Source organism: Nomascus leucogenys, chromosome 5, assembly GCF_006542625.1.
Source record: "Nomascus leucogenys isolate Asia chromosome 5, Asia_NLE_v1, whole genome shotgun sequence".
Classification (NCBI taxonomy): Eukaryota; Metazoa; Chordata; class Mammalia; order Primates; family Hylobatidae; genus Nomascus; species Nomascus leucogenys.
In genome coordinates, this window is record NC_044385.1 from 20,670,619 (window position 1) to 20,695,696 (window position 25,078).

General features: G+C 37.0%; 1 protein-coding gene across 19 annotated transcripts in view; it reads left to right on the forward strand.

Annotated features, from left to right (window-relative positions):
* The window catches only part of CDC42BPA (CDC42 binding protein kinase alpha), a 314,383-nt gene that overhangs the window by 50,256 nt on the left and 239,049 nt on the right, over positions 1-25,078 (forward strand). For 18 of the 19 annotated variants that reach the window (XR_004030077.1, XM_030812764.1, XM_030812771.1 and 15 more), the window contains exon 2: positions 3,464-3,555. Coding sequence is in view for 17 of the 19 variants with exons in the window: in XM_030812764.1 (XP_030668624.1) it covers positions 3,464-3,555 (92 nt within the window). In the remaining 2 variants the exon portion in view is untranslated. Of the gene's footprint in view, positions 1-3,463; positions 3,556-25,078 lie in introns of those variants that run through there. The other variant, XM_030812776.1, reaches the window with a different exon arrangement.

Genomic DNA, 25,078 nt, shown 5'->3' on the forward strand with positions numbered 1-25,078 from the left:
TGACATGATTGACATACCAAACAATTCACCTGTTTGAAGTGTACAATTCAGTGGTTTTGATATCTTACTAATTTTTAAAAATTGTGTAAAATACATATAACAAAATTTGCCATTTTGACCACTTTTGCATATACAATTCAGTGGCATTAAATTATATTTATAATGTTATGTGACAACCATCACTATCTGTCTCTCAAACTTTTTCATTATCCAAAGAGAAATTCTGTAACCATTAAGCCATAACTTTTCATTCTCCTGTCCCCCAGCCCTTAGTAACCTTTAATCTACTTTCTGTCTCTATGAATTTGCCTATTCTAGATATTTCATATAAGTGAAATAATATATTTGCCTTTTAATGCCTGACTTATTTTACTTAGCATATTTTCAAGATTCATCCACATTATAGCATGTATCAGACCTTAACTTCATTTTAAAGCTGCTTAACATACTGTTTGTGTGTGTGTGTATATATATATTTACATATATAAAAATATATGTAAATATATGTAATATAGATTTTTAATGTATAATATGTAAATATATAATATGTATTTTAATATATAATATATATTTTAAATATAATATATTTTAATATCTATAATATATGTAAAATATATATTTAATATATATATTTATATCACATTTTGTTTATCTGTTCATCTCTTGATGGACATTTGGATAATTTCCACCTTTTGGCTACTGTGAATAATGCTGCCATGAACATCATTGTACAGATACCTGTTTGAATCTCTTCTTTTGATTCTCTTGGGTACATAGGAATGGAATTGCTGGGATATGTTGGTAAATCTATGTTTAGCTTTTTGAGGAACTACCCAACTGTTTTACAAAGCAGCTGTAACATTTTATATCCCCTCTAGCAATGTATGAGGGTTCCAGTTTCTCCACATCCTCTTCAGCTATTGTAGAGGTTGTGAAGTGGTATCTCATTGTGGTTTTGGTTTGCATTTCCTTAATGATTAGTGATGTTGAGTATCTTTTCATATGTGTATTGGCCATTTTTATGTATCTTCATATATAATATCATTTTTATATATCATTTTATATATATCATTTCATATATTATATCATTTTTATATATTTTTATATCTATCTTTTTTGTATATCTTCATATATATATATATAATTTTATTTTAAGTTCTGGGATACATGTGCAGAACATGCAGGTTTGTTACATAGGTATAAATGTGCCATGGTGGTTTGCTACACCTATCAACCCATCATCTGTGTTTTAAGCCCTGCGTGCATTAGTTATTTATCTAATGCTTTCCCTCCCCTTGGCCCCCACCCCAACAGGCCCCAGTGTGTGATGTTCCCCCCCTGTGTCCTTGTGTGTTCTCATTGTTCATCTCCCACTTATGAGTGAGAACATGTGGTATTTGGTTTTCTGTTCCTGTGTTAGTTTGTTGAGAATGATGGCTTCCAGCTTCATCCTTGTCCCTGCAAAGGACATGAACTCATTCTTTTTTCATTTTTATTTATCTTCTTTGGAGAAATGTTTGTTAAAACTTTTGCCCATGTTTGAATTGGGGTTTTTTGTTGTTGACTTGTAGGAGTTCTTTATATATTCTGGTATTAATTCCTTAGTAGATACATGATTTGCAAATACTTTTCCCATTCTGTGGGTTGTCTTTTCTCTCTCTCCATATGAATTTTAGGATGAGTTTTTCTATTTCTGTAATGCCATTGTAATTTTGATAGGGATTGCTTTGAATCTCTGGATTGCTTTGGGTAATATTGTCATATTAACAATATTAAGTCTTTTTCCAATCTAGAATACTGGATGTCTTTTCATTTATTTAAGTCTTCTTTAATTTTTATCAGCAATATTTTGTAGTTTCCAGTGTACAAGTCTTTCACCTCGTTGGTTAAATTTATCCTTAAGTACTTTATTCTTTTGGATGCTATTGCAAATGGAATTTTATTATTAATTCTTTTATTACTGCTTTTTAAGAGACAGAATCTTGCTATTTTGCCCAGGCTGGAGTGCAGTGGTATGATCATGACTCATTGCAGCCTTGAATACCTGGGCTCAAGTTATCCTCCTGCCTTAGCCTCCTGAGTAGCTAAGGACTACAGGCGTGTGCCACCACGTTCAGCTAATTTTTTTCTCTTTCTCTTCTCTGTTGGGTGAATTCCAGATAAAAATCCTCTCGCTGTTTCCTTTCCTTACAGAACACAAATACAGAAGTCTCTAGTGGACTTGAATAAGCAGTGTGGAATACCCGTTTTTGAAGCTAGTTAGGGCTAAATGCATACTTTTAGATCAAAGCAAACTGTATGACCTATCTGTTTCACTCCCCTAATGCTCAAATACGTATCTTTGATCCTATCACACTCTGGCTCCATGGAAGGAAGAGAGAAGACAGCTACACCCATGTATTATGATCCTTTAATCATATCAATTCCTTTTTGTGTTAGAATAAAGAGGGACCTGAGGAGAGGAAAGGAGACACGTCTAAACTTCTCTTAGAGGCAGCAGAATATATAATTGCTCTAATCATTAAAATTTCTTAATTTACCAGTTAAAAATATTAATAAGATTACATCTAAATTCCTTTAATGAAATTCAAAGTCTTTTCCATTTTCTAGCTCTTATTTCTTTGCATTTCTTCTCACAATTCTTTACCATGGATTATTTACCATTAACACCCCAAATTCACTTCTTCGCCTCTCTTCATTTGCTTATATTGTTCCCTCTTGCCTGGAGTATCTACACTGTCAAACCCAGGCAAAGGAGCAAGATTCTATTTAGTCCTCAAGGTTCAATTTATCTGTTATCTCGTTTGTGTGAAGCATTAGTATCCACATAATTAGTGTTCTGTTCTCACTAATTCTGAACCACTTAAAACTTTATCACATTATTAAATTTTGTGTCTGCATATATGCATACTTGTCTTTCTTGAATGAAGACTAAGGCTTCTTGAAGGAAAGTATCCTATCATAATCAAATTTTTAAAAACTCCAGTCATTGCCACCATGCTTTGTATACTGTAGACGTTTGCTAAAGCATTTTAAAAGAACAAATGAATGAGTGTGAAAGAAATATGAATTTACTTGGTGGGAATTGCTGAAGAGCTCTCTGGTGCCGTGAAATCTGCTTTTATTTTTTATACCTTTGTGTTAAAATATATATTTAATGCCAATAGAATGTTAAAACTGGTCTCATTTTTACATCCCCCTTGCTTTGCGTTCTTTCATATGTTATTTGGAGTTTAAACATATATTTCTCACCAAAAACGTAATTCATATGTAAGAAATAAAATATATTGTTTTCTTAGGGAAATTAAATCTGTTTATTCTCATATAGTTTGGGATTTTTAAATATTTTGACAATTCTTAAATCATAATTTGAATTTTTGCGTGACTAAGAAACACCATTATTTATATCTAATTTGCATCACATTTTATTAAGAAAATAATTGATATTGCTCTTTCATTTCAGCTAAACCATTTACTTCTAAAGTGAAACAAATGCGATTACATAGAGAAGACTTTGAAATATTAAAGGTGATTGGTCGAGGAGCTTTTGGGGAGGTAAGAGATTAAGATTTGATAGAAGGTCTGCTAATTGTTTTGGAAGCTGTTGAACACAGTTGTGAGAGAATTTAACAAGTATTGTTACTTGTTACTTGTTAAACAATATTTGTTAAGTTGTGATTGATGTGATTGTGCTTGCTGTGATTGATATAATAGCTCAGAAAATAAAGTGTTGAATGAAATATTTCTACTTGGAATTTTTTCTAAGATAGTTCATGTTTTCACATGTACTTCATATGTCAATGTAAATATGAGTGTGTTTCTAGACTCTCTTTTGTTCTGTTGGTCTGTCTTATTCTAGTTTATAAGAAATCTTGATACCTGGTAGTGTATATACTCCAACTTCCTTTTTCTCCCCCTCTCCCATCTCTCCTCCCCTGATATTTTCATAGTATTTTATTTTATGTATGTATGTATGTATGTATTTTTGAGATGGAGTCTCCCTCTGTTGCCCAGGCTGGAGTGCAGTGGCGTGATCTCGGCTCACTGCAACCTCCACCTCCTGGATTCAAGTGATTCTCCTGCCTCAGCCTCCCGAGTAGCTGGGATTACAGGCGTCCGCCATCAGGCCCAGCTAATTTTTGTATTTTTAGTCAAGTTGGGGTTTTGCCGTGTTGGTCAGGCGGGTCTCGTATTCCTGACCTCAAGAGGTCTGCCCACCTTGGCCTCCTAAAGGATATTTTCATAGTATTTTCCAATCAGTTTTTCAATTTCGACTCACTCGTAAAGATACACGTGCCTGCGCGTGCTCTCTCTCTCTCTCTCACTCTCTCTCTCTGTCTCTCTCCCTCCTCTCTCTCTCCTTTCTCCTCTCTCTTCTCTTGTCTCCTCTCTCTCTCTCTCTTTTTTCCAGGAATTTGGGTAAAGTTTGTATTGAAACTGGAGATCAGTTTGCAGATAATTGGCATCTTAACAATACTACTGAGTCAGCTAATCCATAGACATAGTGTATTCTTCCATTTATTTAGGGCTTTATAAATTTATCTCAATACTGTTTTGTAGTGTTCATTCAGTATAGAAGACCTCCACATCTTTCAGCAGATTTATTCCTGGATATGTGATATTCTTGGTATTATTTTAATTAGAATTGTTTGTGAAATTTCATTTCTTAATTGTTTTCTTGGTAGTAGTTAGAAGTAGAATTTAATTTTATTGATCTTATACCTTGTTATACTTTTCAAATCAGGAATTTTGTTGAATTTTATTAATACTTTATCTGTATCTTTTGGGGGACTCATGGTTTTTTTCTCCTTTACTTTGTTAATGTGTTGAATTATGCTGTTATATTTTCAGATGTTAAACAATCTTTGCATTCCTAAAATAAGCCCAATTGGCTTGTGATACTTTACCCCTTTATATGTAGCAATGGACTTCATGTGCTTTTTGTGTGTTGTTAGGATCTTTGCACCTATGTTCTTAAGATAAATTGGCCTGTAATTTTCCTACTTCGAATGTTCTGATCAGATTTTGGTATCTTGGTTATGCTGGTCTTACAAGAAGAGGGCAATGTTCCCTTCTTTACTCTTCTCCAGAAGAGTTAGTGAAGATTGTTATTATTTTTTTCCTCATATGCTTACAAGATTTAACTGGTGAAGCCTCTGAGACCAGAGGTTGCTAGTGAAAAAGTTTTAAATAATATGTTTAATTTCTTTAATGGAAATAAAATGACTTGTTCTGTGTATGTATTAGTTTTGGTAGGTTTATCCATTTCATCTAATTTTTAAAACTTGTTACTGTATTGATCATTTCTCTCTTTTTTTATTTTTGTTGCTAGAGGTTTATCAGTTTATTATCTTTTCCGTAAATTAACTTTTGGCCTTTTGAATTTTGTTATTGTAGATTTGTTTTCTGGTTCTTTAATTTCTGCACTTTGTAATATTTTCTTTGGTTTTACCTTGCTATTCTTTTTCTGATTTTTTAAAATAGCATTGATATCTAGCCCTTCTTTTCAAATCTGTGTTTAAAGCTGTATGTTTTCCTCTAAGCAGTTTTAGCTATAGCAGACATATTTTGATATGTCGTATATATGTATATATTTTTTGCTTAAAATACACTGTGATTTTAAATTTCTATTTTTTGATCTATGAATTTAAAGTTCATTAAATTTCTAAACATTTAGAAAATTTTCTAGTTTGTTTTTTTATTGAGTTATAATGCAATTTAAAAGTGGTTAGAATGCATACTGTATGTGATTAGAATCCTTTGAAATTTGCTCTGCAGTGTTCTGTAAATATCAATTAAGTCAAGTTCAAAATCTTGTTTAAATCTTCCACATCCTTACTGTCTGTCTTTTTCAGTTTGATCTGTCATTTCTTGAGAGGGAATTTCTTTATTTCTTTCAGTTTTTGCTGATAACAAATGTACAGTTATTATATCTTTCTGGTGATTAACTCATTCATCATTATGGAGTGTTCCCATTATCTCTATAGTGTTTTTTGATTTAAATTTTCCTTAATCTGATATTAGTAGAACTACTCCAGCTCTTTTTTATTAGTATTTTCATTAAATATCTAATTCTGTCCTTTTAGTTTTAGCTTTCTATAAGCATATGGTATGTTTACTGTTCAGTAGAATATAATTAGGTTTTGTTTTTTAATCAGTTGACATGTAATTATGTTACTATTTGTTTTATATTTATTTTGCTCATTTTGTGTTATTTTTCTCTCATTTCTTGTTTCTTCTTGGATTAATGGAATATTTTAAATTATACCTCCCAATTTTATCTTCTTTTATGGGTTCCCCTGGCGATTACCACATGTATCCTTGGTAAATTTATATTTTGCCAATTCCCATTTACCCAATTTCTACCTTTTTTTTTCATTGCTGTCATATATTTTAGTTCCATATATATTTGAAGCCCCAACATATATGTTGTACCTATTTATGTAGGTTTACCCACATATTTATATTTTCTCTGCTCTTCACATTCATGCACTTCCCTTTGGGATCATTTTCCTTTTGACTTAAAAATTCCTTTTAATATTTCTTTTTAATACTTAGAGACAAAGTTTTGCTTTGTCTCTCTGGCTGCAGTGCAGTGGTGTGATCATAGCTCACTGCAGCCTTGAATTCCTGGGCCCAAGTGATCCTCCTGCCTCAGCCTCCTGGGTAGCTAAGACTATAGATGTGCACCAGCATGCTTGGCTAATTTGTAAATTTTCTTGTAGTGATGGGGTTTTCCTACATTGCCCAGGCTGGTCTCAAACTCCAAGGCTCAAGCAGTCCCCCTGCCTCAGCCTCCCGAAGTGCTGGGATTACAGTTGTGAGGCACTGTGCCTGGCCCCCTTTAGTATTTCTTCAGTGTAAGTCTGCTGATGACAAATTATCTGATTTTATTTGTCTGAAAATATATTTTTTGAGGTTCTAAAATTAAAAAAAAATTGAAGTATATTATGGTACACACACACACACACACACACACCTCAGTTTTAAAAAATATACACACATATAACTTGATGGATTTTTACATTTTTTTAGGGTGCAAAACAAGCAATAGCATTTTATTCTTATGCCATTTGACCATAGCATTCTTTTTTTATTTTTTATTTTTTTATTTGAGATGGAGTTTTGCTCTTGTCGCCCAGGCTGGAGTGCAGTGGTGCAATCTTGGTTCACTGCAACCACCGCCACCCGGGTTCAAGTGATTCTCCTGCCTCAGCCTCCCGAGTAGCTGGGATTACAAGTGCCCTCTACCATGCCTGGCCAATTTTTGTATTTTTAGTAGACATGCAGTTTCACCATGTTGGTCAGGCTGGTCTCAAACTCCTGACCTCAGGTGATGCACCCATCTTGGCCTCCCAAAGTGCTGGGATTAACAGGTGTGAGCCACCATGCCCGGCCTTATTTTTTTTTTTTTTAATTTTTGTGGGTACATAGTAGGTTTATATATTTATGGAGTATGTGAGATATTTTGGTACAGGCATGCAGTGCTTAATAATTGCATCATGGAAAATTGGATATGCACGTTATTTCAAAATGGACATTCAAGCATTTATCTTTTGTGTTACAGAAAATCCAATTGTACTCTTAGTTATTTCAAAATGGACAATTAAATTATTGTTGGTCCTTTGTGTTCACAAAAAATCCAGTTGTACTCTTTTAGTTATTTCAGAATGGACAATTAAATTATTATTGACTATAGTCCCCTTTTGCGCTACCAAATACTAGGTCTTCGTCATTCTAATTTTTTTGTACTCATTAATCATCCCCATCTTCTCCTTTTTCTCTACATCCTCACCAGCATTTGTTATTGCCTGCCTTATGGATAAAAGTCATTTTAACTGGGGTGAGATGATACCTCATTGTAGTTTTGATTTGCATTTCTCTGATGATCAGTGATGTTGAGCACTTTTTTCAAATCCCCGTTTGCCATTTGTATGTCTTTTTTATAGAAAGGTCTATTCAAATCTTTAGCCCATTTTAAAAATTGGATTATCAGATTGTTTCCTATAGAGTTGTTTGAATTCCTTGTATATTCTGGTTATTAATCCCTTGTCAGATGAGTAGTTTGCAAATATTTCCTCCCATTCTGTGGGTTGTCTCTTCACTCTACTGATTGTTTCCTTTGCTGTACAGAAGCTTTTTAACTTGATGTCATCTTATTTGTCCATTTTTGCTTTGGTTGGCTGTGTTTTAAGAAATTTTTGTGCAGACCAGTGTCCTGGAGATTTTCACCAATGTTTTCTTTTAGTAGTTTCATACTTTGAGGTATTAGACTTAAGTCTTTAATCCATTTTGATTTGTTTTTTATGTAAGGTGAGAGATAGGGATCAAATTTCCTTCTTCTGCATATGGATATCCAGTTTTCCCAGCACCATTTATTGAAGAGACCGTCTTTTCCCTAACATTCTTGGCACCGTTGTTGAAAATTAGTTCACTGTAGGTATGTAGATTTCCTTCTGGGTTCTTTATTCTGTTTCATTAATCTATGTGTCTGTTTTTATGTCAGTACCATGCTAGTTTGGTTACTGTAGCTCTGTAGTATAATTTGAAGTCAGGTAATATGATTCCTCCAGTTTTGTTGTTTTTGCTTGGGATAGCTTTGGCTATTTTGGGTCTTTTGTAATTCCATATAAATTTTAGGATTATTTTTTCTATTTCTGTGAAGGATGTCATTAATATTTTGACAGGGATTGCATTGAATATGTAGATTGCTTTGGGCAGTATGGATATTTTAACAGTATTGATTCTTCTAATGATGAACATTGAATATATTTTCAGTTTTTTGTGTCCCCTTCAATTTATTTCATCAGTGTTTCATCGGTATATTGAGGTGTGTGTGTGTGTGTGTGCGTACCTCACATGTATATGTTTATATACTTCAGTTAAAAAATACACATACATAACTTGATGAATTTTTACATTTTTTTTGTAGGGGACAAATAAATAATAGCATTTTATTCTTACGCCATTTGACCATAGCATTTGTGTTCTATAGTTTTCACTGTAGACATCTTTTACTTCTTTGGCTGATTTAATTCCTAGGTATTTAATTTTATTTATGGCTATTGTAAATGGAATTACTTTTTTCATTTATTTTTCAGGTTGTTCACTGTTGGCATAGAGAAATGCTACTGATTTTTGTATGTTGATTTTGTATCCTGCAACTTTACTGAATTTGTTCATCAGTTTGAATAAGTTTGTGTGTGTGTGTGTGTGGAGTCTTTAGGTTTTCCTTTTTATTTTTTATTTTTTATTATTATACTTTAGGTTTTAGGGTACATGTGCACAATGTGCAGGTTTGTTACATATGTATCCATGTGCCATGTTGTTTTGCTGCACCCATTAACTCATCAAATATAAGACCATATCATCTTCAAACAAGGATAATTTGACTTTTTTCTTTCCAGTTTGGACACCCTTTCATTCTTTTGTTTAAGTGCTCTAGCTAATACTTAAAGAACTATGCTGTACTTGAATATTGATATCTTTCTGTAGATTTGGAAAGTTCTCTCTTATTATCCCTTTAATAAACTTTCTACTCCTATTTTCTCTACCTTCTCTTTAAGGTCAATAACTCTTAGATTTACCCTTTTGAGGTTGTTTCCTAGATCTTATACATGCTTCATTCTTTTTCATTCTTTTTTCTTTTGTCACCTCTGTGTATTTTCAAATAGACCATTTTCAAGCTTACTAATTCTTGCTTCTGCTTGATCAGTTCTGCTATTAAGAGACTCTGATGCATTCTTTAACATGTCAGTTGCGTTTTTCAACTCTAGAATTTCTGCTTGGTTTTTAAAAATTATTGTTTGTTTATTTATTTATTTATTTTGAGATGGAGTGACACTCTGTCACCCAGGTTGGAGTGCAGTGGTGTGATCTCAGCTCACTGCAGCCTCCATCTCACGGGTTCAAGTGATTCTTCTGCCTCAGCCTCCTGAGTAGCTGGGACTACAGGTGCGTACCACGCCCGGCTAATTTTTGTATTTTTAATAGAGATGGGGTTTTACAGTGTTGGCCAGGCTGGTCTCAAACTCCTGACGTCAGGTGATCCGCCTGCCTTGGCCTCCCAAAGTGTTGGGATTACAGGCATGAGCCACTACGCCTGGCCCCCTTTTTAATTATTTTAATCTGTGAAATTTATCTTATAGAATCTCAAATTCCTTCTCTGTGTTATCTTGAATTTCTTTGAGTTTCCTCAAAATAGCTATTTTTTTTAAGATGGACTGTCACTCTGTCACCCAGGCTGGAGTGCAATGGCGCGATCTCAGCTCACTGCAACCTCCCCCTCCTGGGTTCAAGCCATTCTCTTGCCTCAGCCTTCTGAGTAGCTGGGATTACAGGCGTGCATCATCATGCCTGGCTAATTTTTGTATTTTTTTAAAGATAGAGATGGGGTTTCACCATGTTGGCAAGGCTGGTCTTTGACCTCAAGTGATCTGCCTGCTTGGCCTCCCAAAGTGCTCGGATTACAGGCATGAGCCACTGCACCTGGCCAAAATAGCTTTTTTTTTTTGAGACGAAGTCTTGCTCTGTTGCCCAAGCTAGAGTGCAGTGACACGATCTTGGCTCACTGCAACCTCTGCCTCCCAGGTTCTGTGATTCTTCCATGTCAGCCTCCTGAGTAGCTGGGATTACAGGCACCCACCACCACCCCTGGCTAATTTTTGTATTTTTAGTAGAGATGGGGTTTCACCATGTTGGCCAGGCTGGTCTCGAACTCCTGACCTCAAGTGATCCACCCACCTCGGCCTCCCACGGTGCTGGGATTACAGGTGTGAGCCACCGTGCTTGGCCCAAAATAGCTATTTTGAATTCTGTGTCTGAAATGCCAGATGTCTCTGTTTCTCCAGGATTGATCCCCAGTGCCTTATTTAGTTCATTTGGTGAGGTCAGGTTTTTGTGGATAGTGTTGATGCTTTTAGATGTTTTCGGTGTCTGGACATTGAAGAGTTAGGTATTTATTGTAGACTTTGCAGTCTGGGCTTGTTTGTACCTGTCTTTCTTGGGAAAGCATTCCACGTATTTGAAGGGACTTGGGCCCAAAGGCCAATAACACAATGGTTTCTGCAGTCTTGTATAGGTATTGCCTTGGTGGTCTTGGATAAGATCCCAAAGTTCTCTCTGGATTACCTGGCAAAAACTCTTATTCTTTTACTTTACTTTCTCCCAAACATATGGAGTCTTTCTCTCTGTGCTGAGCCACCTGGAACTCTGGGGATTTGGTGATACAAGCAGCCCTGTGGCCACCATCACTGGGACTATGTTGGGTCAGACCTGAAGCCAGCACAGCACTGGGCCTTGCCCAAGGCCCTTCCCTTCAGGGTGGTGAGTTTCCCCAGGCCCCAGGTGTGTCCAGAGATGCTGTCTGGTAGCCTGCGATTCTGGTTAAAAACCTTAGCCATCTACCTGATGTTTTATTTTACTACAGCTGTGCTGGCATTCAAACCACAATACAAAAAGTCCTTCCTGCTCTTCTCTCCCCTTTCCCCATGCAGAGGAGGAGCCTCTCTCTCTGGCCAGCACCATGACTGGTCCATGAGCAGTTCTGCCAGGCCACACTACCGGTGTTCACTTAAAGCCCAAGAGCTCTTCCATCAGCTTGTGGTGAATGCTGCCAGGCCTGGGACTCACCCTTCAGGCAGTGGGCCCCCCTCTGGCCCAGAGCCGGTCCAGAAATGGTGTCCAAGAGGCTGAACTTGGGAATCTGAAAATCCTGCCTTTTGCTCTGTCCCACTGTGATGCCTGAAAGCAAGACAAAGTTCCCTTTACTTTTCCCTCTGTTTTTCTCAGACAGAAGGAGTCTTTCACAGTGGCCACCACAACTGGGAATGTGCTGGGTCTCCCTTGAAGCAAGTAGTCTCAGACCTCAAGGCCCACAGCATACTCCCTGGGTATTGTTGGTGCCCAGTGGCAATTCATTGCCCAAGAACTCTTTAGTCAGCAGGTGATGAGTCCTGCCAGGACTGGATCCTTCTCTTCAAGGCAGCAGGTTCCCTTTTGGCTCAGAGTGTGTCTAGAAATATCATCGGGGAGCTAGGGCCTGGAATGGGGGCCCCATGGCTTTGCCTGGTGCTCTATTCTAGTGTGGCTGAGCTAGTATCCAAGATGCAAGACAATGTCGGGGCTGGGCACAGTGGCTTACGCCTGTAATCTCAGCACTTTGGGAGGCCAAGGTGGGCAGATCACCTGAGGTCAGGAGTTTGAGACCAGCCTGGCCAACATGGCAAAACCCTGTCTCTACTAAAAATACAAAAATTAGCTGGGTGAGGTGGTACGTGCCTGTGGTCCCAGCTACTCGGGAGGCTGAGACAGGAGAATTGCTTGAACTTGGGAGGCAGAGGTTGGCAGTGAGCTGAGATGGCGCCACTGCACTCCAGCCTGGGTGACAGAGTGAGACTCTGTCTCGAAAAAAAAAAAAAAAAAGATGCAAGACAAAGTCTTCCTTACTCTTTGCTCTTCTGTTCTTAAGCAGAAGGAAGTAGTCACTCTGGTTCCTGTGAGCTGCGCTGCCTGGGTTGGGGGATGGACAGCTGATGCCTCCCTAGGTCATGAGCAACACTAGTTCACTGGCTCTAAGCACTAGTTGCCTAGGAATTGGAGTCCTTGTTAGAACACAACTTGACTGCCATTCAGGTTTACCTAGGACCCCAGAGCACTTCAGCCTGCAGTGGTGATGCTTGCTGGGAAACTCTTGTTCTGACCTGCTGGGATGGGTGACTCCCCTTTGGCTAGAGCTAGTCAAATGCTCCTCCAAGCATGGCCACTGGCTGAGCCCAGCAAGGCTTCATTCTCTGCTGTGACAGGGCAGCACTGAGTCTCTGCGCTTTCCCTCCCTGAAGTATATTCTCTCTCTCTACCTCACGGCCATTGCCAAGGAATAGGAAATAGGGGTGGCATCCATGATTCAAGACTGTCTCTCCTGTCTTCCTCAATGCCCTTTTTTTTTCAAAATACGAAGTTAAAACCAGTTACTGCGATTGCTTACCTGAGTTTTGGTTCTTGTGATAGTGCTTTTCTCTTTGCAGATAGTTTTTAAAATTTGCTGTTCCAGCATGGTGTGGGCGAGCTTGAATGATGTAGGCTTCTATTCCACTACCTTGCTTCACCCCTGGCCATAGCCAGATTTTTACATTTGTATGAGCTTGTATAAACCATCAAGCAGATCAAGATGTAGAACATTTCTAGCATTCTGATAGGCTCCCATTGCCCCCCACCACCATGTGAATAATCACTTCCTTGTTAACTATTCTGTTAACTATTCTGACTTCTATCATCGTAGATTTTTTTTTTGCTTGTTTTTGAGTTTTATGTTAATGGAATTATGTAATATATACTCTTTGGTTTCTGGTTTCTTGTGCTCTACAGTACACTTTTGTAATTCTTGTTTTTCACTGGTTCACAGTTAATATGAATATGTCACAAGTTATTTATTAATGGTGTTCAAGTTGTTTATGGTTTTTGGCCATTATGAATAATGCTGTTACAAACATTTTTTTGCATATCTTTTGGGAGCTATGAGCACTTATTTGTGTTTGATACAAATTTAGAATTGCTGGGTCACAGGGTAGGCTTATTTAGCTTTAGCAGATAATGCCAAATAACTTCCCAAGTGGTTAATGATTTATATTCCCGTCAACAGTATATAAAGGTCCCAGTTGCTTTGTAACCTCACTAACATGGGTCTTTTTTTTTTTTTTTTTTTACTTTAGGTTTTTTTTGGTGAGTGAGTAGCTGTATTGTGTTATTTCATTTCGCATTTCTTGATAGCGCCTACATTTGAACACATTTTCACATCACCTCACATCACTTAGATATCCTTTCCGTGAAGTGCACGTTTTGGGGTTGGGTAAGTAGGAGTTGCGTGGGTGAGTTGTCTGACTTATTGTCATATTCTAGATTCAAATCTGTTGTTGGAGATGTGCACACGTGTGTGTGTGTGTATATGTGACAAATCTTTTCTGTAGCTTGGCATTTCCCTCTCTCCAAAGATCTTGTATTAAACAGAAATTCTTAATGTTAATGGAGTGCAATTAATTAAACTTTTATTTATAATTAGTGAGTTCTGTGTTTTTAAGAAATTTTTTTCTAACTTTGAGGTCATGAACATGTTTTCCAATAATTAAAATAAATTCTTTCTCTGATCTTTCAAGACAAACCTTTCACATTTAGATGTTTTATCCATCTGGTATTTGACCGTTTTGTGTTTTCTGAGGTATAGGTCAAAGTTCACTTTATTCTTTGTGGTTTCTGATTATTGTTTTAAAGACTACCTTTTTCACATTTAATCGCAAAGAAACTTTTGTCTTAAGTTGGGGCCCCTATGTGTGCTACTTATTAATTTTTAAAAAACAGTTTTCAATGTAGAAGTCTTTTTTAAAAACAATTCTTAAGCTCAGGTACACTTGCAGATTTGTTAAATAAGTAAACTTGTGTCATGGGCATTTGTTGTACAGATTATTTCATCGCCCAGGTATTAAGCTCAGTACCCATTAGTTATTTTTTCCTTGATCCTCTCCCTCCTCCCACCCTCCGTCCTCTGATAGGTCCCAGTGTGTGTTGTTTCCTTGTATGTGTCCATGTGTACTCATCATTTAGCTCCCACTTACAAGTGAGAACATGGGGTATTTGCTTTTCTGTTCCTGTGTTAGTTTGCAGAGGATAATGGCCTCCGGCTCCATCCACGTCCCTGCAAAGGACATGATCTCGTTTTTTTTTCTGTGGCTGCATAGCATTCCATGGTGTATATGTACCACATTTAAAAATCTAGTCTACCATTCTGGGCATTTAGGTTGATTCCATGTCTTTGCTATTGTGAATAGTGCTGCAGTGAATATACGTGTGCTTGTGTCTTTATAAGAGAACAATTAATATTCCTTTGGGTATATACCCAAGTAATGGGATTGTTGGGTCAAATGGTGTTTCTCTTTTTGGTCTTTGAGGAAAATATTTTTCAATGTAGATGTCTTGTTCATGTTTCACTAAATTTATGGGTCTGATTTCTTTTTTTTATCTGTCCCAATCCAATTCTTTTTTTATTTAATTTTTTTGAGTCTGATGTTTTTTAGTAAGCTAGTATAGTTTTAGAATTCTATTTTTTATTTTCTTGCTGTGATAGAAATACAATTGGCTTTAAAAATATTAATCTTTTATTTAAGGAACTTGATTATATTAACTTATTCTAGTTTGTACATAAATTTTTTGAATTCTCTATATATTCATCTTGATCTTCAAATAATGATAGCATTTGTTCTTCCCAATATTTATTCCTTTTATTTCTTTTTCCTCTATTATTGTAATAGAGAAGATCTTTAATAAAATGTTGAATTTAAGTGCTGAAAGTGGGCATCATCCTTGTCTGGTTTGTGAATCAGGGGAAAGTGTTCAGCATTTTACTAGTGATTAAGAAGTTTGCTACTACTACTTTTCAAAAAAATGATTACTCTTTTTCCTTCTTGTCCTAGTCTGTAGAGAGCTTTTATCATTAATAGGAGTTAACTTTTATCAGAAGCTCCATCTGTATCTATTTTGATATGATTTTACTATGATATTTGGCTAATATTGATATTATAATTTTCAAATATACCAATATTACAGTACTATAGAAATTCAGTTGGCATTTTAATACATAGTTGGGTTTGATTTGCTGATATTTTGTTTATAATTTTTTTGTTTATGTGCATGAGACAGATTGGCCTTTGTCTGTTTTATAATCTTACATTTTGGAACGGTATTATTTAGCTCATAAGACAATTTGGAAAGTGTGTTTTCTCAATTCTCTGAAAGCATTTGTGTAAGATTGGTGTTATTTCATTTTAATAATGCCCAGAAGACCTCACTGGTGAAGCCATATGAACGAGGAGCACAAAATCTTTTTGTTTGTTTAGATCTTCTGAGGAAAATTTTACATACATTGAAATACCCTAATTGTATATATACAGTTCCTTGAGGTTTTGGAAAATGGATCACCCTTATCAAGATACAGAATATTTCTATCACCCTAGGAAATTTTCTTCCTTGTTGGTTCCCCATGACTTCCATCAAATGGCAACCGCTGTTCTGAGTTTTAACTGTAGATTAATTTTGACTGTTTGAAAATTTCATATAAATGGAATTATACAGTATGTACTCTCTTGTGTCCACCTTTCACTCAGGATAATGTCCAAGACTCATCCTTGCAGTTGCATGTATTAATCGTTTTTATTACTGAGCAGTATACCATTTTATCAATGTTCCACAGTTTATTCATTTTCCTATTGATGAACATCTGTTTCCAATTTTTCGAGTATTAGAAATAAAGCTGATATGAATATTCTAGTACAAGTTTTTATGGAAATATGTTTTTGTTTTCCTTGGGTAAATACCCAGAAGTGGAACTGCTATGCTAGATAGTAGTTGCATGTTTAAATTTAAAAGAAACTGGCATACTACTTCCAGTTGGATTGTACCATTTTATATTCCTACTTATGCCCTGTTCTTGCCCAATATTTTTTGTTGTTAATCTTAATTTTAGCCATTCTAGTGGGTATGTAGTGGTATTCTGTGGTCTTAATTTTCATTGTTGTTTGCATTTGTGTTATGTATCAGCATAATCCTGGGGTTTTTGTGTGCCTATTAACCATTTTTATATGTTCCTTTGTGAAGTATATGTTCAAATTTTTTGCTCAGTCTTTAGAAATTGAAATGTTTGTATTTTTGTTGTTGAGCTGTAGGAGTTCTTTGTCAGATGTTTTAGCAATATTTTCTCAGACTGTGTGGTTTGTTCATTTTTTAAAAAAATTATCGTTTAGAGCAGAAGTTTTCAATTTTGAAGGTATAATTTTATCAATTGTTTTCTATTACAGTTAGTATTTTCTGTGTTCTAAGAAATCCTTGTTTATATTCATATCACAAAGATATCTATTTTTTTTTCTAAAAGCCTTCTATTTTTAGCTACTATATTTAGATTGGTGATCCATCTCAAATTCATGTCTGATGCGAGATCGGCATTTGAGATTCATTTTTTTTTGTATTTGTAGCCAGTTGTTTCAGCACCATTTGTTGAAAAGGCTGTTTTCCTTTTATTAAGTCATTTTAGCACCTTAGTAAAAAGAACACGTGCTCTATTGCTGTCCTCTCTATTCTCTTTATCTCATTGTCTGCCTTTATGCTAATACCACAGTCTTGATTCCTATAGCTTTATACTAATGTTGAGATTGTGTAATGAACTCTGAGTGTATGGAGTCCTACTTTGTTCTTTTTCAAGATTGTTTTAATTATTTGAAGACTTCTGCATTTTAGAATCAATATATCAATTTTTATAAAAGCCTACTGATGTAATTGAGTATGCACTGAGTACATAGATAAATTTTGGGAGGACCAATATCTTAACAATGTTGAGTCTGTTAGTCTATGAAGCAGGTATTTCTCTTTGCTTTTGAAGGTCTAACTTAATTTTCTCAAGGATGTTTTATAGTTTTAATGTATAGGTGTTCTTCATATTTTCTTAAATTTATTCCTAAGTATTTAAGTTTTTTGACTCTGATAAATGATATCTTTAAAATTTTTACATTCAAACACTATGCTGCTAATATGTAGATAATATAGTTGTTTTTTGTATCAGACTTCATTTCCTGAGATCCTACTAAAGTCATTTATTCTTTAGTAGTTTTGTTGTTGTTTTGGTCCCTGGTTTCTTAGTTTTTCTGTGTAAGCAGTCCTACTGTCTGATAATAGGATTTTCAGAATAGGGACGCTTCCTTTTTACTTTACAGACTTTCTATTTCTTTGTCTTGACTTACTGCACTAGCTTGGACCTCTAATACAGTGTTGAAATGGTGTCACAAGGGTGGACATCCTTACCTTATTCCTGAATTGAGGGAGGAAGAATTCAGTGTTTTACTGTTAAGTATGGTGAAATTATTGTTAGGCAATATTTTGGTAGGTGCCTTTTATCTGATTGAAGATATTGTCTTCTGTTACTATAATAGTTTGCTGAGCATTTAAAAAATATAGTTATTGATGGGTGCTGAATTCTATCATATGCTTTTTCTGTATCTATTGAAATCATTATATGGATTTTTTCTTTTAGTTAGTTGACATAGTGGATTACTTTGATTAATTTTTTAATAGACTTTATATTTTAGAGCAGTTTTAAGTTCACAGCAAAATTGAGCAGAAAATACAGAGTTCCCATATACCTCCTGTTCCCACACTTACCCACCCTTTGTCTCCCAAAACACTGAACCAGAATGGTACATTTGTTACAATCCAGGAAACTACACTGACATATTATTATTACCCAAAGTCTGTAGTTTACCTTAGGGTTCACTCTTGATGTTGTACGTTCAGTGGGTTTTGACAAATGTATGTTATGTATCTGCCATTGTAGTATCAAACAGAGTAGTTTCCACTGCCCTAGAAATCTTCTGCGCTCTGTTTGTTTATTCATTTCTCCCTCACCACTGACCCCTGGCCACAAAATCTCCATACTTTTGCCTTTTCCAGAATAGTTAGAATGATACAGTATGTAGCCTGTTCAGATTGGCTTTTCTCAGTAATATGAATTTATGGTTCCTCTATGTCTTTAAATGGCTTGATAGCTCTTTTCGTTTTAGTGCTGAATAATATTACATTGTCTAGATACACTGTGTGCATTGAACATTCCATGTACACTTGAAAATAATGTTTTTTTCTACATTTATTGTTTGTTGTGTTTTATACATCAGTTAGCTCTAGACAGTTGATGCTGTCATTAAGTTTTCCATAATTTCCTAATTTTTGTTTAGTTCTGTCAGTGCTGAGAAGAGGGCTATTAAAGTTTTCAAATATAATTGTGGGTATGTCTGTATTTCCCTGTAGTTTCCTCACTTTTTATTTTATGCATTTTGAAACTTAATTGGTGCATACATGTTCCAATTGTTCATCTTTCTTATACACTGAGCCTTTAATCATGGAATGTTTCCCTTCAAGGTAGTACTCGTTGTAGTCTGATTTGCCTCAGTATAGCCAGCTTTCTTATTATATTAACCTTTTTCATATAGTTAGGTTTTATATTTTTTACATATTCTGATAATCTGTATTTTAAGTGGACTGTTTAGACTATGGGTCAACAAACTTTTTCTGTAAAGTGACAGTAAATATTTCAGATTTCACAGTTCATAGGTTCTCTGTGGCAACTACTCTTCTCTGTCATTGTGGTGTGAAAAGTAGCCATAGACAGTTTGCAAACGAATGATGGATGTGGTTGTATTCAAATAAAATTTTATTTATAAAAACAGGTAATGGACCAGATTTGACCTTCAGGCCATGGTTTGCTGAAACCTGGTTTAGATGTTTTGTTTGTTTGTTTTCTTAATGAGACAGGGTCTTGCCAGTGTAGTGGTGCCATCATAGCTCACTGTAGCCTCAAACTCCTGGGCTCAAGCTATCTTCCCGCTCAACCTCATAAGTAGCTGGGCCTACAGGTGTGCCCCACCATGTCCAGTTAATTAAATTTTTTTTTTTTTAAATAGAGATGGGGGTCTCACTTTGTTGCCCAGGCTGGTCTTGAACTCCTGGACTCAAGTGATCCTCCTGCCTAGGCCTCCCAAAGTGTTGGGATTACAGACATGAGCCACTGTATTCTGCTAGAAATAAAACTTTTTTTTTTTTTTTTTTTTTTTTTTTTTTTTTTTTTTTTTTTTTTGTGACAGAGTTTTGCTCTTCTTGCCCAGGCTACAGTGCAATGGCATGATCTCGGCCCACTGCAACCTCCGCCCCTGGGTTCAAGCAATTCTCCTGCCTTAGCCTCCCGAGTAGTTGGGATTACCGGCATGCACCACCATGCCCGGCTAATTTTGTATTCGTAGTAGAGACAGGGTTTCTCCATGTTGGTCAGGCTGGTCTCTAACTCTGACCTCAGGTGATCCGCCCTCCTCGGCCTCCCAAAATGCTAGGATTACAGCCATGAGCCACCACGCCTGGCCAGTAAAACTTTTAATAAATGGTCCTGAGACAACTGGATAACCATTTGGAAAAGTCCATTTGTGGAACAAGTTAAAACTCTTACATATTCCAGGACAAACCACAGATGGATCAAATATTCAAGTGTAAAAAATAAGACAAACACAACCTAAGTATCTGACATTAGGCAACTGGTTGAATAAACTATTGGTATAGCGACATAATAGAATACTGTGTAGCTGCAGTCAAGAAAGTTCACTGTACCTATGTAGCGCGATCTCCAGGATATATTGTAAAGTGAATAAAATAAGATGCAGAATAGTATTTAAGTGTGTCTTGTTTTGTTAAACAGAGGTAGGTAGAAATATTGTTTACACTTGTATTTTTATACAGTAACAATAGGGAGTCGAGGGAATGGGGTAGACAGGAGTGGGAGTGACACTTCTAAGTGAGAACCTTTTTATTTTTGTTCTGATTTTTTTAAAGCATGTAAATGTATTACTCATTTTAAGATACCATGTAATAACTTTTCTAGATTGAGCTGAATTTATGTGCAAGTTCCATGAATCATTTAAGGAAGAAGTAATTCTAAACTTAAATTTCCCTAGATAATGGAAAAAGAAGGACCATTGCCCAAGTCATTTTATGAGGCTAGAATGACCTTGATTCTAAAGCCTGACATGAAGCAACATAGGAAAGAACACATATGATACGCTTTGTGTGTGTGTGTGTGTGTGTGTGTGTGTGTGTGTGTGTAGACAGGATCTCATTCTGTCATCCAGGCTGGAGTGCAGTGGCACAATTACGGCTCACTGCAAACTCAACCTCTCGGGCTCAGTTGATCCTCATACCTCAGCTTCCTGAGTAGCTGGTACCACAGGCGTGTCACCACATCTGGCTAATTTTTGTATTTTTTGTAGAGGTGGAGTTTTGCCATGTTGCCCAGGCTGGTCTCACACCTCAGTCTCCCAAAGTGCTGGATTACAGGCATGAGCCACTGTGCCCGGCCTTATACGATATGCCTCTGTCACAAAAGTCGGGATCATGGTTAACTCCATTGGAAAGGTGGGGGTTGTGATCGGGTAGGGCTGTGGGGGCAGGGTTCTGTGTTATTGCATGTTCTGTTTCTTGATCTGAGTTTTAGTTATATGTTGTTCACTTTATCATTGTATAAACATAATTTGTTTTGTAGTTGTATGTAGGTATGTTGTAATCAATTATAAATGGTGTAAAATAATTTAAAAAGGTTTAATAATTATGGAACATGTCTTACAAATTATTTTAAAAATATATACACTAACACTTGATGGAACTTGCATGAGGAAATACAAAAACTTTGAATAGTTTAAGATTAGCACTTTTAATATTCCTATATCATAAATTGATAAGCAGATAAAAAAGACATAGAGATATTTGTTTTTTTGAAGAGAGAAACTTTTAATGGCACAGTTATTCCAATTCCATGTTAAGATGATTGGTAAAGTAGTGATTTTTAAAAACAGCAAAAGCTGGTTTCTCCCAAATTAGTTTCCCCAAGGGATTAGAGGTCAGTCTGTCATTCAGTCAAATCTATATCCAGTAGGGACCACCCAGTTTTGTTTTAGGCTAGTCTGTTGGGATATATAGTCTGCAACTAGCAGAGTTGCAGCTCTAACAAGTGTTAGAATTTTTCATTCACAGAATCAGCTGAGGTACGTAGAAAATAAAGCTTCTATTAAAAGAATTATGCTACAGAAAAGAACAGAGAGGATACATATACAACACAGGAAGACTCAGCTGATTCAGGGACCCCAGGAGAAAGTGGCTTTCTTCATTTAAAAAGCTACTTACCATCTCTCCTGTTAAATTATTCCAAATCTAGAAAGAAAGTACTTGTCAAGAGATAGTGATGATGTATGGGAATTTAAATCCTCCTTGTTAGGAATTCCACTAGCAATTCTTTTGGAAAACCTGAAATCAAACCATTTAGGTTCTCACAGAGTTTTACTCTCTGGAGATGCTCTGGTTGGGAGGTTGGTTGGAGTAGGAGTTGGAGCAGCAAGCATTGCGTAGAATGCTAGTCTGTGTGAAAGTCCTTATTAGGAAATTTAAAGGGTTCACTTTGCCTTGTCAGCGGTGAAAATCAGTCCTCAAGGAGGCTGAGAGGTAGCCAGGTTTGGAGTTATTTCCTTTGTTAGGGAGGAAATAACTAACCCCCAAAACATAATTCAAATAGTATACACAAAAGTTTGGTTTAGTCCAGTTCTTGAGGCCCTGAAGCACATTAGCCATTGTCTAAACTCTTGAATTATATCTGAACTAAAAGAATAAAAGGACTTCTCACCCATCCCCACTTGCTATATTCAACTTGCCATATTTAAAAAAATACTCAACTCGCCATATTTAAGAAAAAACTTTTGCAGGACTGGCTGGACAGACTACACCATGCTAAAACTTTTTCTAGTACTGATCAGTGCGTGAGATTTCTAACCAGGATTTCTGATTTGATTCCATAGTGGCCTTTTTCTGAGAGAATTCAAAGAAGGCATTGTCACCCTAGTCAGTTTTCTAGGAATTGACAGCCAGCCAGTAGGGGGTGGCAGTCTTCATTCTCCAGACCAGGATGCAGATGGTGTAGGTTCTTCTTTGGTGTCATGTTGGACCCTTCAGACTTTGATTGCTGGAAATCAGCATACACAGAGAAGGCTCCATCTACTGGACCATTCTTGTAGATATCAGCCATGATCTCTACACTTGAAGGTTTACTGTAAAACAAAGGTATCCAATCTTTTGGCTTCCTTGGGCCACATTGGAAAAAGAATTGTCTTGGGCCACACATAAAATACACTAACACTAACGATAGCTAATGAGCTAAAAAAAAAAGAATCACAAAATCTCATACTGTTTTAAGAAAGTTTACATATTTGTGTTGGGTCATATTCAAAGCCGTTCTGGGCCACATGCAGCCTGTGGGCCATGGGTTGGGCAAGCCTGCTGTGATAACCATTGCTGTAGTGCTTGTCATCTTTGTAGGAAGGCGTGTAGCGAGGCTTACAAATTTTGAACTTGGGAATGTCTGTCCACCTCTGTCACATGGGAGCTGAGAGCCATATTGAAATGGTGCTCACATGGTGGCAGATAGAATAGGGTCTTCAGGCTACATGAGAGTCATAGAGGCTACCTGAGAGAGAACAGGCTTTTTTTGGTTCAGAAATTCTAGGTTTGAGAAGGAAAGCCTCCATACAGTCATCTCCACACTGCACAATAGGTGAGCAGTTTTCAGCAGACATCTCCACATTGGTGTTCTTATTGGTCTAAATGTACACCTGATCAGAAATGGGTTTTCATGGCCCCAGATGTTCAGGAAGAGCTACATGAACTCTGTTGATGATGTCTTTTTAATTGTTAGACATTTTGGCCACTGTTCCTGGATCAGCATTTTTTGGGCAGACCCATTTTCTTAACAAACTGTACTCTCTGAGGCAGCTTGGATCTATCCAGGAAAGTTTCCAATAGTTAATTTGCATAGCTCTTGTTGGCATTATGGAGACTCAACAGTTTATCTGCAGGATGTGAAATAGGTCCTGCTTGGGGTATTAGTCAGCACCATAAGGCAGAAAAGGTGGCCAGACCCGCTCTTTGGGCTCTGGATCCTGGATTTACTGAAACCTCAGATACCCTGAGCCTGAAGATGCCATGTCCAGTCCTAATACCTGGTTCCTGGAACCCACCTCCACCACTGTTGCCACTTGAGCAACATAAAAAAAATATTTTAAGGACATGTTATCTTGCTGAACCTAAAAGATATAGAATTCTACATGCTGCAGAGACTACACATTCTTTTCTAGCTTATTTATGTATTTATTTATTTAAAATTGAGACAGAGTCTCGTCCTGTCACCCAGGCAGGAGTGCAGCAGTGTGATCGCAGCTAACTGCGACTTCCGCCTCCTAGGTTCAAGTGAGTCTCCTGCCTCAGCCTCCTGAGTAGCTGGGATTACAGGGGTCCGCCACCACGCCTGGCTTATTTTTGTATTTTTAGTAGAGATGGGGTTTCTGCATGTTGACCAGGCTGATCTCGAACTCCTGACCTCAGGTGATTTGCCCACCTCGGCCTCCAAAATTGCTGTGATTACAGGCGTGAGCCACCGTGCCTGGCCCAAAATGACTCTTTGAAAGGGTTAATAGGATATTTAAAAATTGTTGGGGTCTTGGGAGGAAAATCATATGATTATTTCAATAAAGAAAAAACATAACTTTGATAGGTATATGTTACAAGAACTCAGAAAATAGGAATAAAGGGGAATATCCTTAACTTGATAAAGGATTTATGCCAATAACTAAAGCAAACCTTTTATGGAGAAACTTCAGATGCATTCTGTCTAAGATCAGGAACAAGACAAAGATGGTTAACACTATTACAGCTTTATATGTTACTGGAGGTCTTAGATAGTCCGTTAAGAAAAGAAATAGAGGCTGGGCGTGGTGGCTCATGCCTGTAATCCTAGCACTTTGGGAGGCCAAGGTGGGTGGATCACGAGGTCAGGAGATCAAGACCATCCTGGCCAACATGGTGAAACTCTGTAACATCTCTGCTAAAATACAAAAAAAAAAAAAAAAAAAAAAAAAAGCGGTTCCAAGATGGCCAAATAGGAACAGCTCCAGTCTGCAGCTCCCAGCGTGAGTGACACAGAAGACAGGTGATTTCTCCATTTCCATCTGAGCAAATGGCACACCAGGACATCATCTCCCGCACCTGGCTCGGAGGGTCCCACACCCATGGAGCCTCGCTCACTGCTAGCACAGCAGTCTGACATCGAACTGCAAGATGGCAGAGAGGCTCGGGGAGGGGTGTCTGCCATTGCTGAAGCTTGAGTAGCTTTGAAGGGAGTAGTGCTTCTCCCAGCAAGGAGTTTGACATCTGAGAACAGACAGACTACCTCCTCAAGTGGGTCCCTGACCGAGTAGCCTAACTGGAAGACACCTCCCAGTAGGGGCCGAATGACACCTCATACAGCCAGGTTTCCCTCTGAGACGAAGCTTCCAGAAGAAGGAACAGACAGCAACATTAGCCGTTCTGCAATATTTGCTGTTCTGCAGCCTCCGCTGGTGACACCCAGGCAAACGGTCTGGAGTGGACCTTCAGCAAACTCCAACAGACCTGCAGCTGAGGGTCCTGA